The following is a 19121-nucleotide window of genomic DNA, read 5'->3' as shown; positions in this document are numbered from 1 at the left end:
CTAGTCAGTGTTGCTGACGTCACCTCGCTTCTCAAGGCTGATTAGCTGTATATTAGAGCAGAGAGGTTTGAGTTTCTCTGGTTAATGGTGGCTGGGAGAGAAGGCGACCTCATAGTTTGTTTTACCACTTAAAAAACAGCTGTATCCATTTCCCTGCGGTCTCGATTTCTGCTGAATGTTGGCTCAGTAAACTTGTAACCGTCCTACAAGATGAAACTTAAAAGACAATTGCATATGCGGTGCATGTCTTGAGATATACATTAAGCATGTTTCGTTTCCACAACTCCACGAGTACAATTGATTTTTGTTTTTATTCTTCTTTGTCCCTCAGATGGGTTGAAAGCTTACACAGCTCCTGTGGGTCACGTCATGCACTTGCCCGGCATGGCCATCTATCTGAACGACTCCACCTACGACGGGAGCACACAGCAAGGGTAAGATATTCAGCTGCTCTAGGCATCCTTACCATTTTCATTTCTATGTATGAGCGGGCATCCCATTTCCATAAATTCCCATAAACTCCTGGATTGTGCTTAATGCTAATGTGCAGACGTGGCCTTGTTTTGAATTACAACACTGCTGCGGTAAATATGATCATGATAACGATTCACAAATGTTGCAGTCAGGAATGTGAGTTGAAATGTGACTCAATCAATGGAATACCAAAAGCATCTCCGCAGCGCTCATCACATCTGCCAGTGCTGAAGTGGCGTCTCAGCCAAATCCTTTCTTGAAACTTTATTCTGTCTGCCTAATCGAATGGGAATGACATTATTTTCTTTAGCTGCTCAGGGATTTGAGGCGTGTTTCCTGGCTATAAAGTTTTGGCAAGCAGCAATGGAGGGGTGAACCAGGAACTGGTGGGAAGGGAGGGGGGCAGAGGGGTCCACACTTACATGGGCTGTGCAGTTAATGGGGCTGAACTGTTTTGCTTGCGGGTGAGCTAGCACTTTTGATGTTATCCAGACGTGTTTGTTGCAGATGTGTGTGCGAGGGCTGATGTGGCTGGGAGTGGGGGGGGACCTATTTGGTGACCCTGTGTTGTTGCTCTGTGTCTGTGGAGATGTGTGTTTGTGCATGACATAGAGTAAAAATGAAGTGAGTATGAAAGCTTGTTTGCATGTGAAATATATATGTACACATGTGTGTGAAAACGAGTGACAATCAGAGCACAGCCTCCAGCATTATTTGTGTAGAGAAACACATGTTAACCCACACCGTGTGTGTGTGTGTGTGCAGGATGCAATTTGGAGGCCTGGGTCAGCTGTGTGATGGTGTCCTGGGACAAGATGACTTTATACAAACCAAAGAGCTGAGGGTGTGGCCTGGGTACGATTACTTGGGCTGGAGCCGAGAAGCCCTTGGGCAAGGCAGCGTGGATATCGAGTTCCACTTTGAGAAGCCGCGTCTCTTCCACAACATGCAGGTAGGCACTGAAAGTTGTGTTTATGTGTGTGATCGGGAACATGCTGTTATGTGTAAATGACTGTGAGGACAGTGTTCACCCACTCATGTCTCAGGTGGCACCAAGCTGTCTGTAAATCAGATGTCGGGTGGTCTTTTCAAGCACCATCAGTTAATACACTGTCAGATGATGTAGAAAACATTCAGTCTTTCATCCTGAATGAAATCACTGCATTGTTGTAGGTGAATGATTGTGAGAGGTGTTTCTCACAATGTGACACAATGACACAATGCGTAGTTTAAGGACAGCACACAGAGCTACTTTGTTGCCTTGTGGTTAAGTTAATTAATAACTGTAATGTCCTGTTTGCTTTCAGATGAAGACTTCTGTGTTTCTGCTTTGACTTTCTCCCCATGCTCCCGATATATATCACAAGGATAAACCTAAATCTAGTGAAGCATAATTCCTTTATGCATCACTTTCTCAGTCTTGATTAGGATTTGAAGCAGTTTGATGCATAATATAAATCAGTCTATAACACATTTCTTTTATAACTGTTTAATCTCATATTTAAGAGATTCTTTAATAAATTACCTTGTCATAAAAAGACAACATAACAAAATAAATTATTATTTCTTAATCATACATTGGTTTCTGGTTTGATTTGATTTAATAGTTTCATCCACGTAAAACAAGCACATCTTTATGATTGTGGCAGAACCACATTTTGCATCTCATCAGACTGCTCAGAAATTCCTCTAGGTCCAAACAACACGCCCTCTAAAACTCCCTTCAACAGTACGGTTATGTGTGTGTTTACCTCGCTTTTTAAACAACACTAACTTTGTTAGTGTGCCATCTCAGGAAGCAGCATTTGATTCGAATAGTTTTGCAGCCATTTAATTAGTTTGAATGTACCATTGTTTATCATGGGACGGTGCATCTGCGCTCGTCTCTCTGGGAGCCACCAAATTTCATCACAGTCTGTTTGTGCGTCTGTGTGGCTTTTGGGGTTAGTTTGTGGAGCAATGAGGGCGATAATGATGTGAAGCAACCCAGTTTGAATTATAACTGTGTTGTCTTGGACGTGGGTTGGAATGTCGGTTTGGGTGAGATGCATCCTATACATGCGCATATCTAAAAACCAATTTCTCCAGACTATCTCAGAAATGAAAAGTAATTTTTAAAAGAATTTTCTGAAAGTCCTGATGGAAATTTAAAACATGTGGAAGCTCTTGTTTTTATCTTCTTGTGCTCATTGTTATTCTAATGTGCCTTGGTTACATTTTAAATGCTTTAAATCTCTCCCAGTGGTATTTCTCGTGTTTTTCCTTTCTTTTCCCTGGTGGTTTCCCCACATTAACCTAAGCTGACATACGCCATTATGCAGGCCTGGTCGAGCGGATGTTTCAGACACACAGGTCAAATAAATAAAAAGTAGGAACCTGAACCTAGTTGTTGCTTGCCATGCCTGTGCAGGCTGGAGTTCCTTAACCTGTGCCTAATCATACTCCCAAAGGGAAATCTGCTCTTTAACCTTTTGTAAGTCATAAACTGCCCTCCCCTCTCCTTTAACAGAGCGAGGACACATTCTGATCTGCTTTTGTAAAGCTCCGGTTCTGTCCTTTGGGAATTGTTGTGGAACATTTTTGTAAGTGCATGTGGAACTAAACCAAAAGATCACAGAGAATCCTTAATGTAGGTTAGATTTATGATGAAAAGGAAAACGTAATGAATGCAGTGCATCATGCTTTCTGCATGTCATTGAAGCAGTATTCCCTGAAGGAGTAGTACATTTCTTTAGTTCTGTTGACTTATAAGAACCACAGCACTACCACCAGCATATAGTACATATCCACATTCTCCATATTGTAGCCTTACAGACAGAAAAACTTGCAAGTCAAATGAGCACCCAGTCCAGCTGTTCATCCTGTGTGTGTATGTGTGTGTGCGCATACACATATGGATTAGGTTAAAGTGGCTGGCCCTGCAGTGTGTGAGGTTTAGAGCTAACTGCACCAACTCTACTTTCTTTGAGGGGAAAAAAACTATCACCTCGTCCTTAATTTTCTATCTCTCTGATCTATAGTTTCGACCTCTCACTTGCCCACTTATAAACCCTCCACCTTCTACCACGTCCCCGTCTCTTGCACTCAACTTCCTCTTTCTCCTTCCAGTCACAATGATGCCTCGTATGTTAAATAAGGTTTTATACAGATTTTTCTCTCTTTGGCCTTTCCCCGATTGTAAGAACAGGAAAGATATATCCACTGCTCTCTTCAATTAGACATCTTTCATACACTTTCTTTTCTTCCATCATTTACCTACTCTCCTGTGTTCTATTTATGTCCATTTGCAGAGCTGCTCAGCTTTAAGTCGTGCCAAAGCAATTATAGCTCAACGGGGAAAAGAATGTGTCATTAATTTTGTGTGTTAATTTAATCTCTTCCTGCTTCTCCACAAATAATGAATGGTAAAGACCCCAGAGCGTTCTAGGTTTTTGCACAAGGGTTTAGCTAATTCACATGTGTAGGTTGTTAATGGATATTCTAACTGATTACAACCTCTTTTAACTGTCCTCTGTCTTTTCTCTTCTCCACTCTGGCTCTCTGGTCTCCTTCCTGTAGGTGCACAGTAACAACCGCCACACACAGGGCGTGCGAGTCTTCAGCAAAGTGGAGTGTGTTTTTAAGCCTGGTATCCTCCTGCCCTGGTCCTCTCCTGCCCTCTCCCTGCCTGTGCCCCTTGAGGATCTAAAGGACCCCTCCTCACGACCCATCTCTCTTCCACTTGGCGGACGGCCGGCTCAGATCCTCCGCTGCAAGTTCTACTTCGCAGACCCCTGGCTGCTCATCAGCGAAATATCCTTCCTGTCTGGTAGGACACAGAATTGAAGTGGTCAGTTTTTCATCTGTGTGTTAGGTGCCCCTGCATCTCAGTGAGGCAGTTTTATTTCAATGCACATTTTGCACTTGCATCATATATATCCTAGCAGCTAGCTCTTGCACTATGCAGGAAGTTTAGCAAAGATTTTGCTTTGCCTGAATAACAGATAAATATAGATGGTAGACACAGGTCAATCTGTAGACGGTTGGTGTACTGTTAAAGAAATACGATGAGTTAGATTTCATATTCAGAGAAGGGTTTTTGTTCTGCGGATGCACCTTTGATTGGTTTGAAGTATGAACATTTTGTAAGGGAAGTAAACAGGCCGACTATAAACATGACTCATGATTTTCGTCCTTTTAAATAATTTGAAATCTAGCAGCAAACAGGCCTGAAAGATGAGATGTGAAGTGTGATGGACGCTTGATCCGTTTTCTTACTGAGATTTCTGTGACTGATTATACTGCCATCTCTGGTCAGAAACACCTTCAGTTGTAGTTTGATAAGAAACAGCAAAGTGCTCTGTAATGCAGGTGGCTGAAATAACTTGACCTCACAGTGGTCCGGCACGTCGGGTTGCTGGACTCTTGCCAGATAAATGAAACACAAGAACTCTCCTACCTGTTCACTAGTCTAGGTCCTCACACTGGCGGTAAGGATGAGGGCTGCAGACTGTACCCTATGTTACCAAAAATACTAACTCAGTTATCCAGGTGTACCAGGACTTAGTGGATGTTTGGCACTGATTGCACTAACTTGGCTACCAGTGACAAACTATAAGTGAGTGAAATATCCTGCAGTCTGTGACCCAGACAGAAAGTCATGTCATGTCCATGACCGGACTCTCACATTAGGTCTAAATAAACATTTGGTTCTCGTTCAGTTTGCATTCAACAACTGCATTCTCACTGTCTGCTCTCAGAACCTCCCTCCACTTCTCCTGCCTGCTCTTGTATTAATATGTCGATGCACATGCACCGCAACACAGGGAAGCTGAGTAGTAGGCAAACAAAACAGTAATTGTTAGTAAACCACCCAACTTGGGTTAGTGAGTTAATGCAATCAGTCATTTCAGTCAATAAGAAACAGATCAGTTTCCAGTCAAAAACAACATAATTAAGTGTCCTGAAATGAATAGTGTTTGTCTGGAAACATGACCAGCTGTGACCACAGTCACTGTTGCTCCACAGCTGACGACTACCAGAAAGTGTGTGATGTTGCATAAAACCCCTCAAAACATATAAAACATGATTTATTTTCATTAACGTGCCCTCCTCTCTCTCTTTCTCTTTCTCCTTATCCAGAGCCATTTGAGGAGGATGTTACAGACACTGATTCATTTCCTCCTAATCTTCCTGAGGTTCCTGGCACCAGTTCCTCTCCTCCTCCCGTTAACCTTACCTCCTCCGCTCCCACATCCAACCCCAGCTCCTCCAACCACACCGCCAGACCATCTGGTGAGTCTTTCTCTTCTTCTCACCCTCTTTATTCTCCCGCTCTTTACCCCCACGTGATATTATCCTCTCCTTCTTTCATCATCCACCATGCTGGCTCTTCCAACCCCTCCATGCTGCTCACTCCAGCCTGTTTAATTCCCCTGTTCTCTCTCTGTCATCGCCCCTCGACTCGGTGCCCATCTCTTTTTCCCCAGCTGTGATGAGCGTGAGCATGTCGGCAGTCTGTCTATGCCTTGTGTCTGAAGCAGAACCAAAGGCGGGCAGTGCCAAAGGAGGCCCATGTTTGACTAACCTCCCTCTATCTGAAGCTCTGCCTGAAGCTAAATTAATGCCACAAGCTTATCTTACAGATTTCTTTGCTCTCAGAAATGTGGCTTAAAATTGAAGGTCAAATGTCTTAATTTAATATCCCTATTAAGTGTTTTTATCTTCACAATCTGGCCTGCGAAAAGTTGGTGGGAACTTTTAGAGTTATTTTTTTTGTTTTGTTTTGTTTTGTTGTGGGTTTTTTGCACAGCCAAATTAGCCAGAATCATGCTCTACACAATTTTCTCTCCTCATCACTCTGCTCGGAGTCCTCACCACTCCACCTCTCACACATTCCTCCTTTGTCCATCCCTCGCTCCTCCAGAACCCCCCACCACCACTACCTTCATGATGGACACCACTGGTAACTGGACGCTGTCAGGTGAGAGAGAGAAAGAAGAGGCACTGGGTATGGGCAGAAGGAGGGGAGCTAGCTCCATCTGCTTTGGCATTCCTCCAGAATCTTAAAACTGTCCCCCTGCTCGGTGGAGAGCATGAAGTATAATGGAGGAGGGATTACAGAAGCAGGCTTTGGCACTGGGCTCTGTCCCCTGGGTTGGAAGATATACAGCTCTAAGAAAAAACACACTAACATAGCTATAGTAAATTATATTCATGTACAATAAGTACATGGCTTCCTGTGGTCTCTAACTGCATGTTTTTCAGGGACTGGCTCTAGTCTATGTAGCTAAACAATAACAGGCTTTTTAAAAAGCTGGAAATGGTTTTCTGTGGCATGTATGCTGCTTTGTCCTTGTTATTGCCTGTGGTTGAACGGCTTTGTTTGGGTTTATTTACAACCTGCATGGTGTTGAACTAACACAGAGAGACAGAGACACAGAGAGAGCAAGAGAGAGAGAAAGGAAGTCGTTTTCTGTTTTGACAATGCAGCGTATAGATTGTTGGTACATGTGTATTTAGAGGGTGCATTAGTAGGTGTATGTTGAAATATATGCACACATAAATGTATCTCTCATAATGCGCGCTTCCTTTATTCTGTAAAATGATTTTAAGAGTTTGTTTATGGGCAAAGTTTACACTGAAGTAAACCCTTTCATCACTCATTCAAATAACATGCCACTTTTGACCTTCAAAGGGGAAAAATAACTGGATGCTTCAGATTAATAGTTGACTACAAAGCTGGTGAGAAGCAAAACCGTGTTGACATATTGTTCTCAAGGCAGAAAGCTCTGAGAAGCTCTGTGGTATGAGTGGGCATGCTAAATACACTCACAAACAAACAATCACCCTTCAGATGTCGAGTAAGCCAGAGAAAACATTGTTTGTGTGTGTGTGTGTGTGTGTGTGTGTGATTCCAGTGATTGTGCGACTGAGGGCTAATGCTTACACTCTCAACGTGCATTACCTTCCACCAGAGTTCACTTACACAAACCCACATATCGATACTGAGTTTTGTATTGTGATTGACACAAATAACACCGGCGCAAATAAACCTCAGCAGGTTTCAAGCAATCAAGTAAACATTTTGTTCTCTGTTTGCCTTTTCTAGGGCCAGAATTTGCTGCGGTTACCTCAAGGTCAGGGCTTCCTGAAGCCAAAGACGACAGCAGTAATACAGCTATTCTGATTGGCTGCCTGGTGGGCATCATCCTACTGCTGTTGGCTGTCATAGCCGTCATTCTTTGGAGGCAGTATTGGAAGAAGATACTGGGCAAGGTGAGTTCACAGTGAGATCACATGCAAGGTTTTAGTTCAGTCTTTAAGCTCTTCCTCTAGGCAGTTGGTACACTTTGGCAATCTTGAAGGTTGAGCTCATGCACACATTTTCTTATTTACCTCTAGTGGTAAATCTGCACTGACTGTTTGTTTTTTTATTTGGAACATATGTTTCTACAATTGCCTTCATGGTACAGAGGAACCAAAGTAAAACCAGAAAACTAAAGTTTGTGTTTTTCACAAAGCTGGATTATCTATATATTGTTCTCTTTTTACACACACTACTTTACATTCAGCAAATGCTCTGAGATTAGACATTTTTCTTGTGTGATTAGGCTGAACTGTCCCTTTAACCTGTTTTAAATGATTGAAAGCAGCCTAGGGTAACAACAGCCAGTACCACTGGCTCCAGTAACTCCATCTGGAGCTGTCATGGGAATCCTTTTTACATTTACTGCCAGTTGCTCAAGGATGACAGTCTGTTTCTACAGTCTGATCACACATCTGCTTTGTGTTACCTGTATTTAACTGAATCCTCTGCTATTCCAGGCACAAGGTAGTCTGTCCAGTGACGAACTGCGAGTTCACCTATCCGTCCCGTCGGACAACGTGGTGATCAACAACACACACAGCTACTCGAGCCGCTACCAGCGCATCCACACTTTTCCCGACGACCGCGAACATGACAGAGAGGGAGAGGGAGAGTATCAGGAGCCCAGCGCTCTGCTTCGACCAAGAGATCACAGAGACAGCACAGGTAAGTCATTAAAACTTAGCTGTACAGTTATGTTGTGCATTATGCATTATTTCTATACCTTAGAGTTCATGTCATTGTTTCTGCTTAAGTGGTTTGGACCAAAAAATAAATAAACTTACATTGAACATTGTAACTTGATTAAGATCATGAGCAGTGTAACACACAACATGTTGACATGCAGCAAAACCTGTCAGCTCTGTGGGAACATAAATTCAACCACATACACATGTGGTGCAGAATCTGTGGAAAATGTGACGCAACGTAATCTTCCATATGTCAAGTATTTAGACATATACTAATATGTATGTGGTTTGTGAATTGCGTTGTTTGCATGTCTATCATCATGACTTTGCAAACTCTGCCTGCTGATCATATCCATAAGAAAAGTCATTTGGAGAGAGAAAACAGCAGGAGAAAGAATGTGGCGTGCATATCAAGAAAACAATGGTAGTGCACCATTGCAAACAAAAGTAAATCAAACCAAACTCCCTGCAAGGAACTGTGCCTTCAAGAAGATGCACAGCTCAGAGGGGGCACAAAAGAGCTATTGTTCCGAGAAAGGGGAAGAAAAGGGAAAGAGGGAGGAGAAAAAGAAGAGTAAAGAAAGAAAAGGCATTCCTTTGCTTTCATTGTACCACAGGAGGTCGGCATGCCGTCTTTATTGGGCGCCTGAGTGAGTGTGAAATAACACGAGTAACAGAAACATTATTTCATCCATGGGACCTTGTTATGTTTGGTTGTGTTAACTTGTCTGCTCTTGTGATGCTTTTCTGTTTTTTGCTCCATGTGTCCATGCAACCCCTCCCCACCCACTGTATTATGAAGAATACTCTAACAGTGCTCTGCTTATGGATTTTATTGAGTTGTGTGTATTTTGTGTTCTGATCCACATCGTGATGCCTGTGTGTGCCCCACTTCTTCATGTGTGTGTCTGTGTGTGTGTGACCTCCAAGCCTTGCTGTTAAACAATCCGGGCTATCACCTGCTCCTACCAGATCACAGAAAAGGCCAGAGAGCCCTAGTGGTCCCCAGCTCCTCACAGGCTCAGGAAAAGAGCCTCAATGTGCCGCAGGGTAAGAGACCTCAGACTGGGCCAACACAGTCAGGAGGGGCCCTGCATCACCACGTTCCTACCTCTCTATGTCTTCCTGGGCTGTGGCTGTAGGAGTGGTCTTTGAGTTAGCACACAACAAGTCTGAGTAGGCCATCTTGCATGTGACTGACTATCATCACCCCTCTTGTTACTCACATTAAGTTTCACTCTCATTCACTCACCAATTTAATAACTACGAGCTTTGTTTGAAGGGATAGTTTGTCTCTTGGGGAATCATAAACGCTATTATCTGAGACAGGAAAACTCTTGGATTTGTGAACAGTGAGTCGAGCAGAGCTGAAATGATGGCAGTGACAGCTGGTTTGTTGGTCCACCACTGTTTTCCAGACTGAAATATCCTGACTGCTTCATAGATAACCAGATGCTCTAATTTGGCATTTATCACATTAAATGTTCATGAACCTAAAGCTTTTCTTTGATATTTTGTCCAGATTTGTGTTGTTCCTTAATGTTTTATCTTACCAGCTTTAGTGATCCCTAAAGTTTGGGTGCAATGTCCGTTATTAGATGGCTTGCAATGGTTTCTGCTTTAATGGTTACATCGGGGATCCCTTCACATAATCTAGTGCTTCACAGTGCTGCTACATGACTGTAAACGATTTACAGTTTTGATAAAATATTACTAACTTATCTGCATTAAAGCAGGCATTTAAAATACTGTACTATTATTATTATTATTATTATTATTATTATTATTATTATTATTTCTGTGGCTGTGTATGTATTAAAATGCACTGGAACATTTCTTTTGTCCAGTATAGTTTCAACAAAAGTACAAAAGCTACACACACGCCCCACAAGTTATGTGCACTTTCAGAAACATGAAAGTCATTTTTGTTAAATTAGTCTTTTGGTGTTTAAAGAAACACATGTTACATCATGTTATTCATGGCCCATAGCTGGAAAGCATACGGTAAATTTAGAGTGTGATAAAAAGGCATCTGCAAATTTTTCTCACAGGAAAAAAAATGTCGCTTCAAGGCAACACGATAGGCAGCAGAGAAATTCATGATGTGTTGTGTTATCTACAACGGTTGTCTAACAGCCTCCATTACACTGACGCCATGATAAATGTAATGTGAAATAGGCAGACCAGAGGAAGCTGCAACATGAAATGTGCTCACAAATGTGTAACCGTGCATGACTGTTAACAAATAAAGGTGGTCTAGACGTCCTAGACCTGGTGTGTCCTGGAATTTCAGTTGGATGAGGTTTTTCCTGATTCTGCCCAGTTTCCTGGAAGATGAATGACCTCATCCTGGTAGATCAATGCTGCCGCCATCTGTTCACAGCACTATCATCTGTTCATTTGATATAATAAATAATCTTGTACCAGATCAAAAGGACTTCTTTTATAGATAAAGCCCTCTTTGTTTTGGGACACTGTGTAATACTGTATAAGGTATATTTTAAAACAGTTTATATTTTATTTACTTTGTAAAGATTTGGAAAGTATGTACAAAAAGTTGTTGTTATAGTTTAAATGAAGTTCCCCCAAATTCACACTATCCCTTGAGAACAGTTGCCTAACTTTATGATTTATGGTTCTATGTTGTAATCCATATATTGCATTAAAACACAAATCTGTACTTTTCTTCCACCCTGTCTCCAGCTTGTGGTTTGGACTTGGACATGGAGAAGGGTTTCCCTCCTACACAGGAGGAGCCTCCACCCTACCCTGGGTCGCCTCCTTACCCCTCTCTCTCTCCACCCGTGTCTCCCCCACTGCCTCCAAGCGTGCCACACTACGCTGAGGCAGACATTGTGAGTTTGCAAGGTGTGAGTGGTAACAACACCTATGCGGTGCCGGCCTTGACCTCTTCAAGCCCCGGAGCCGACGCTGCACCCCTGCCTGAGCTGCCACGCCAGTATCTCATCTTCAAGGAAAAACTTGGAGAGGGGCAGTTTGGAGAGGTGAGGAATGTGTGCTGTGTCTGGAACAAAGGTGATTGACTGATTTTAGTTTAAGATGTTTGATGCCTCTTCACTTCTAAATAAATGCTGGGAAGTTTTTAGGTAACTCCCTTTTGCTCACGTAACTAGGGTCTCTTAGCGCCCCAAGATGCCACCCAGGTTAATCTGAATAACTTCTCCAGTTACAGCTGATTTGCACCACATTTATCTGTGGTGACACACCTTCACAAACAAGTCGAGCCATGACCTGAATAATCTTTTCAAACAGAGTGCTTTAACAATGCCTGTATTTGTTCTGTGAAAGGTGCACTTGTGTGAAATAGAGAATCCGCAGGACCTTCCAAACCTGGAGTTCCCCTTCAATGTGAGAAAAGGTCGCCCTCTTCTGGTAGCTGTCAAGATACTTCGCCCAGATGCCTCCAAGAATGCCAGGTCTGTAACATAATACTCAACTGAGTCTGAGCCTCCTGCATTATCTCCTCTTACTCATGTTTTGCTCATACTGACTCATTGAACTGTAGCGTTCGCATCGATCTCCTTCCCAGCTCCTCAAAGTATTGTATTCAGTATTGCATTCTTCTCTCAGTCCTGTACAGGATAATTCCATTATTGTATAGTTAAGGATAGTATGCTCCTAAACTATTATTATCGTTAACACAACAGAATACTCTTTGATTTGAAGGTTTTTGGTCATACATAACAAAACAAGTCATCACTTGGAGTGAAGACGTGTTTAGCCCTTTTCACTACATTTAGCTATTTCCTTTTTTATTCTATTAATTTATGTCTATTAATTCATTGACAAAAATAATGTACCCAGACAGTTTGATAGATGTTGAGGAGGACAGCTAATGCAGTTTATTGAACCAAAGGGCTTTTGCTTGAGTTACAGTTAAGCAGTAATTTTTAATTGACATGTGACTTTTATTTACACTCTGAAACACCCTCCATGTCCTAAATATATACTGTATATAGCAAATACTTTCTCATGTTTAAGCGCTGGTTTGGCCCCTCAGTCAAACATCTGGGTGTCTGTAGTTTTCTAGATGTTTGACTCTTTTCAGTAGCTGTCTGTTTACTTTGGCGCTCTGAGAGTTTTGCACTGAGCAGGCTTCTTTCCACGGGTTAGTGGGTGGTTAGTGAGGGTCGAGTTACACAAACATATTGATCAGCAAAACAAATCAATGTCGAGAAAAACATAGGCCGAGGTGTTGATTCTTAGGAGATTCCTCACTCGATTGACCCCATGGTAACATTAAAATATTAACAAAGCTTCAATACACAGCCTGGCCAAAATAATAATAAAAAAAAAGTCACCACCTGGATTTAACTAAGCAAACAGATACGAGTCTCCTATTGGGTAATTACTCTATGGGTGATTATCTTTTAGCTGGAAACAAGTCATTTAACCACCAACTGATGCAATGAGTAGCTTCTCGTGTCTTTAAACAACCATGTTGAAATACACATCCTGTGGTCGTGGTAAAGATGTTAGTCTGACTGAGAAGTGTCAAATCATTGGCATGTATCAAGGAGAGCAAACATCTAAGGAGACTGAAGAATTGGGTTAAGAAGTGTCCCAATGCATTATTAAAACCTGGAAGAACAGTGGGGAGCCATCGTCTTCCAGGAAGAAATGTGGTTGGAAAAAATGCTGATTGGTGGTGATCTGCAATCACTTTGATGAAATCAAATCGAAGAAAAACAACAGTAGAACTCAGGGCCATGTTTAATAGTGATAGTAAAAACACATGTACAATGTAAAGGGTACTCAAGGGACTGGGACTGAACAATAGACAAACAACACAAAAAACATATAAAAAACGTATAAAAAGGCCTCAGTTTGCTAGGGACCATAAATATTGGATTCTGGATCAATGGAAGAAGGTCAAGTGGTCTGATAAGTCCTGTTAGTGAGTGATGGGGCATCAGGGTAAGAAGAGAGGCAGATGAAGTGATGCCCCCATCATGCCTAGTATCTACTGTACCAGCCTGTGGGGGCAGTGCTTTGATCTGGGGTTGATGTAGTTGCTCAGGTCCAGGTTCAGCAACATTATGCCCAAAGAATCAGGTCAGCTGACTACCTGAATATACTGAATGACCAGGTTATTAGATCAATGGATTTTTTTTTCTTCTCTGATATCACGGGCATATTCCAAGATGACAATGCCAGGATTCACTGGGCTGAAATAGTGAAAGAGTGGTTCAGGCCAGGCAGTTAATATTAGTGTGTTATTTTTACATTAGGCCATAGAAGAAACCTAAATTCAACATGTTTCTCCTTTTTATTATTATCTCAGTTTCTCTGATGTATTACATGTCTCCTTCTCACCCTGATAGGAACGACTTCCTGAAAGAAGTAAAGATCCTTTCTCGCTTAAAGGACCCGAACATCATCCGGCTGCTGGGAGTGTGTGTGAGCAGTGATCCTCTCTGCATGGTCACTGAGTACATGGAGTGTGGAGACTTGAACCAGTATCTGTCACACAGAGTGCTATTGGACAAAACTGGGCCTTCACACAACACTCCAACTATCAGGTAACACATGCAAACAAATGCATGAACAAAGATAAAACAAACAGGAACTTACCATGTATTTATTCACTGCTTCCCAGTTACCCTGCACTCATCGCTATGGCCAGCCAGATTGCATCAGGTATGAAGTTCCTCTCATCGCTCAACTTTGTGCACCGGGATCTGGCGACGCGCAACTGTCTGGTCGGGGGTGAGAGGGGTGAGAGCGGAGAGGATCGAGGTGGCGAGCGTCACATCAAGATAGCCGACTTTGGTATGAGCAGAAACTTGTACGCTGGGGACTACTACAGGATCCAGGGCAGAGCTGTGCTGCCAATACGCTGGATGGCTTGGGAGTGCATACTCATGGTGAGAGGACAGGAGTGTGTGCACGTTGATGCACACAAAAGTGTGTAATAAAATGTAAAAAAAAAAAAAAAAGAGAGAGAAAAGATCATTTTCCATCCACTGTTAATATTTTTGATGGAGATTGTGATGATGATGTGTGTTTCTCTATATTCTCAGGGTAAGTTCACCACGGCCAGTGATGTGTGGGCGTTCGGGGTCACTCTGTGGGAGATGCTGAGTGTTTGTCAGGAGCAGCCCTACTCCAACCTCACTGATGAGCAGGTCATTGACAACGCTGGGGAGTTCTTCAGGGACCATGGCAGACAGGTACACCGCACATGAACACAACCTTACTGTATAGAGGCATCAGCAGCTTGGTGTAAAATAGTTATTTTATGTTGGATACGTACAATAGTCACATAATGTCAACTCCACAAAAAGTGATGGACAATAAAAAGATGATGAATCGGTTCAATCAGTTAATACCACACACTGTGGTCATTACAAATTAAGATGTTCTTAATTTTCTCAAAGTATTCTCAAACGAACTTGGCTTTATTTATATAGCACTTTAAAGCAGCTACAGCCAAAACAGAGCTGTACATGGGTAAAATTTTCTCAAATTTAGTATTTTGTTATATTTTGTGTAATATATTCTCCTGAAAGCAAAGCAGCAGATTTTTCACTGACTGTGTTGATGAAATCACAATCCCTCCAATGGGTCTGACTGCTGTTTAATTCATTCAGTGGAATCAAAGTCCAAATAATATCCCTTCATAATTAAAATTCATAATATAATATAACTTGTCTGACCCCCATACAAATTTCTTCCTGTCTGTCCTATAGGTTTATCTGAGCAAGCCAGCCATTTGTCCACAGGGTCTCTACGAGCTCATGTTGAGCTGCTGGAACAGAGACTGCAAGTTGCGCCCGTCCTTCGCATACATCCACTCCTTTCTTACCGAGGATGCCATGAACATGGTGTGAAGAGAGAGCACAACAAGGGGAAAGCAAACACTAGAGGGAAAATGTCTCGCATGTCGATGAAACTTTGCTGCAGTGGGAAGGTGTGGTGGAGGTTGCGCGCACAGGGCAGATGAACAGAAAGAGTGGGTTGCTCGCTTTTATATTATTTTGGGTGGACAGGGCTGAGAGACCGCTGGTCCGGTTTTATTTTCACGTCAGCCCCCAAAGACAAAATTAACCCTAGCTTTTGATAGATAACAGTCAGAGCCACGTTTCACAGTGGCTGGTGGTGGGTGCAGTCTGCATAGGAACTTTCTGTCTTCTCAGATTCTTAACAATCAAAGTGAGTTTGTTTAAGTGTTGATTAAGTTGTAGAATTAATGAAGCAGCAAACTGCCAGGGCTCAATCAAAGAACGTACTCTCTATCTGGACCTTAGCAAACTAGAAAATGAACAGTCATTAAGTCTAAGGGCGTCTCAAATGCTACACCAAACAGGTGAGGTACACATGTGCTGTGAACTCATGACAAACTTTGAATAGGACACCTGTCTTCCAGACATGAAACAGCAGACACAGGGATAGTCTTAGTATTTATAGTATGTATAGGCTACTGCATACATTGTAATCAATCACATTCATTGAGATTGGTCCCAGCTATAGCACCTGATGGCCGGGCCCAGTTCAGTTCTTCTCCACAAGTGTTAAATTATACATGGCAGATGGCAGATCTTACCAAGTTTGTTCCTTTTATCTCAGCCCCTCGTCCCTACAGTGACCCACATCCACAGATGATTTTGTGGACTAATGTGAAATAATGTGGACCAGACAATAGCAGCCCCCTTTTCTGCAAAGTGACTGGTTTGCTCTCAAGCATTTACCCCTATAATGCTCAGAAATCACAGGAGGTATTTGAATTCCATCTTTAATCTTGGTGCCAAATGGATTCTCAAACCAGAGGAAAATGGCTCGGAAGAGGAGTGGGCTGCTGCTGCCAATGAGATGTGACCCACAAGGCGAAACTGCTGGCAGAGGCCACGGATAGGACATTTTCATACACCTGCTCAGGTGTTGGTGATCTTTTAAAATTTTTATTTTTTTTCTATCTGACTGTGACTAAGTCACAAAGGATATTATGTAAAATTCCACAACCAGCTGCACTTTAAAGCCTACATGCATATCCCCAGCTATGATGGAACTCTTCTCTGTGATAGGCCTGAATGATGATTCCTGTCGTCGTAAATTCTCATGCAATTTTCAGGAATTTGCCAAGAGAGCTCAGAGTGCATTAGAGAGGCAGGACAAAATCTGTTCGCCTTCATAAAACCTCTCCAACAAGGCATTGCCAAACCATTAGATGTAAAATATTATTTTTAAAAAAAAAGTGGAATGGCATCATTGTATGACTTTTGTTTTGTTTTGTTCAACTGTTGAGACATGTTTACTCACCTTGTTCATCCAAATTCATCACTGTCATTTAAGACAAGAACACAGTTATGGCATTGATCAAGCTGGAAATGCTGGGATTCCTCATTTTATGTGAATGTCAACGTCAACCTCTGCATTGTCCCACGGTAGTGCATTAAGCTGACCACGGTAGAGTTAATGCATCTACCTTACTGACTGTACAGCACTGTAAATCAGTCCTGAGATGATCAAGATTATCAAGTTAAACATGTTTACTGATGGTTGTGCCATTTGAGTCATTTTTGATACACTGTAGTTCAACTAATCCCATATTTTTATATATACTGTACCTACTTAGACTCTCCTTGATGTCTGATTTTGTCCTTTTGTGTATTCGGAGCAGATCATGTATGTACATATTTTAAAGGACAGAATTGTAATTTCATTTACTAATATATAGAAAACTTACATGTTACATTTGGGGTCTTCTGTGTCTCTGTAGAACGCTTGCTACTTTGATGCTATCATAATTCACCGTGTTGTCTATTTTTGTAGATGTTTTAATAAAGTTAACCTTTTCAAATAAACCAAGTGTGCTTAAATTAGAGCTCAGATTAGAGCTTCACCTCAACATGTCACACATGCAGCCACTGTTCCACATTTTACATAAACAAATAGACCTGCAACAATATTATATTATATATTATATGGCTGAATAAAACGACCTGGTATGGACCAGACAACAGCCTTTTCTGCAAAGTGACTACTTTACTCTCAAGTGTCGACCTCTATAATAGTCAGAAACTACAGCAAGTTTAAATTCAGTTCTGATTGTTGTTTGCTAGCTTGCCGCTAGAGAGCTGTTAGGTTTGTTGCAAGCCAAAAAAATTCCAGTTTATAAGTGTTTATAAAATTGTTACTATTAAAATGTAACCGGGTGGTATAATAGTTCTGACACTAGATAGCTGAGCCACAGTGTGCATTGGTGTGTATAAGGTAATGCTAACAGCGTTAGCCGATTGCTACACTCCTTGAGCATCAATGTGGTGAGAATGAAAGATGAGTTTGTTTTTTTTAATCTTGTTTAAGTGGTTTATTTTTTTTTTTTTATAATCAGTCCCATTCAGCCAGCTCTAGGTTACGTGTAAGTTTATTTTAATTCAATGTACTGTTTTGACGTCATAATGATTTATGTAAGTGGGTGATTGATGTTTGTCTGTTTTTATAATCAGTCCCATTGCCGTATTTTCTTTTGGGTGGATGTTTTATTTTTCTGTGAACATCAATGGTTCTGAAATTCTATTTTATGAAATAAATGCACCCTAGTTTGTGCCCGGTTACTGATATTCTGGCCGGTCACAAAACGTATGAAGTAGGAGTAAGTATGAAGCTATAGTTTTTTATTTCTTTTTGCTAGCTAACTAGCTGGTAGATGGTTGTTAGTTTTGTTTATAGGGGTTTAATTGAGGAGCAGGATGTCAGCTGGAGGAATATATATATTAAGGCCTCAGATGTCTATTTTGCCCTCTCTCCAACTTGCAGTAAACAATAATGTTTCTGTCTACACAAAGTGGACTGAAAAGGAGATGGTGGGGCAGGACCAAACTGGTTCTCTGGGTTTCTGAAGAGACACACGTCACTCTCACGCAGGACCCTGGAGGACACTAGCCTAGCATGTGCCAGTGCTTTTAATAAGCACAATGTGGCCCACTTCTTCACCAACTTGTAGGAAGTTATGGCAAAACACAAGTCAGAGTCTCAGTCAATCTGGGATATGGATGAAATGGACATTACCACCGTCTACAAGCCAAATAAGGTCATAGAAAAACAGGTAGGGTCTGTGACCTCTGCCAAGACTTTTACACCAGATGTAATGGGACACACAGCTCCCAAAAAGTTCAACTTTTCTACCTAGTTAGTTTAGAGAGAATTTTCCCCCAAAGTCTTGGGTATCATCAAAGTGTTTGTGTTCATTTTGCTCAGCAGTGTTTTTTGTCTTGGAACTCTGAGCTTAACTGAGGAAAGTGAGGCCTGCAGTTCTCTGGATGCTGTGGGTCGAGCGTGTTCAAGGATAGGATATCCAGGATATCCTCAATTTACTATACAGTCCTATTCTTTTAACTTTCACTCAGACTCTGAGTCTGACATGCATGTACAGAAATGTGTGTCTTGTGACGTATGAAGCACTTTACTTCTTCAGCATTGAAAATCTGTCAGTGGTTTGCTTGTCTTGGCTCTTCGCTGAGTCTTTGGAGCAAATAATGGGTGAATCAAGTAATTTGATTTGACAGTGTTGCATTCGGCACAAATACTCTATAACACAACTAAACCACGATACCACGAGCAAATGAAAATAGTTGATGTAAGCGCTG

General features: G+C 41.7%; 1 protein-coding gene across 4 annotated transcripts in view; it reads left to right on the top strand.

Moving 5' to 3' along the window:
• Window positions 1–17336, top strand: part of ddr1 (discoidin domain receptor tyrosine kinase 1) — a 35746-nt gene extending 18410 nt beyond the window's left edge. The window contains exons 7-20 of one of the 4 annotated variants that reach the window (XM_047598886.1): window positions 332–434; window positions 1240–1426; window positions 4033–4282; window positions 5596–5748; window positions 6380–6436; window positions 7565–7731; window positions 8281–8488; window positions 9484–9561; window positions 11215–11516; window positions 11821–11948; window positions 13857–14054; window positions 14132–14399; window positions 14556–14705; window positions 15225–17336. In XM_047598886.1, coding sequence (XP_047454842.1) covers window positions 332–434; window positions 1240–1426; window positions 4033–4282; window positions 5596–5748; window positions 6380–6436; window positions 7565–7731; window positions 8281–8488; window positions 9484–9561; window positions 11215–11516; window positions 11821–11948; window positions 13857–14054; window positions 14132–14399; window positions 14556–14705; window positions 15225–15365 — 2390 coding nt within the window. In that variant the 3' untranslated portion in view covers window positions 15366–17336. Of the gene's footprint in view, window positions 1–331; window positions 435–1239; window positions 1427–4032; window positions 4283–5595; window positions 5749–6379; window positions 6437–7564; window positions 7732–8280; window positions 8489–9441; window positions 9562–11214; window positions 11517–11820; window positions 11949–13856; window positions 14055–14131; window positions 14400–14555; window positions 14706–15224 lie in introns of all 4 variants that reach the window. The other 3 variants (XM_047598885.1, XM_047598888.1, XM_047598887.1) reach the window with 3 other exon arrangements.
• Window positions 17337–19121: the final 1785 nt, after the last annotated feature.

Source organism: Mugil cephalus, chromosome 11, assembly GCF_022458985.1.
Source record: "Mugil cephalus isolate CIBA_MC_2020 chromosome 11, CIBA_Mcephalus_1.1, whole genome shotgun sequence".
In the NCBI taxonomy this organism is placed as follows: domain Eukaryota; kingdom Metazoa; phylum Chordata; class Actinopteri; order Mugiliformes; family Mugilidae; genus Mugil; species Mugil cephalus.
Note: the sequence above shows the minus strand (reverse complement) of the source record. Positions and strands in the feature narration are given on the sequence as shown.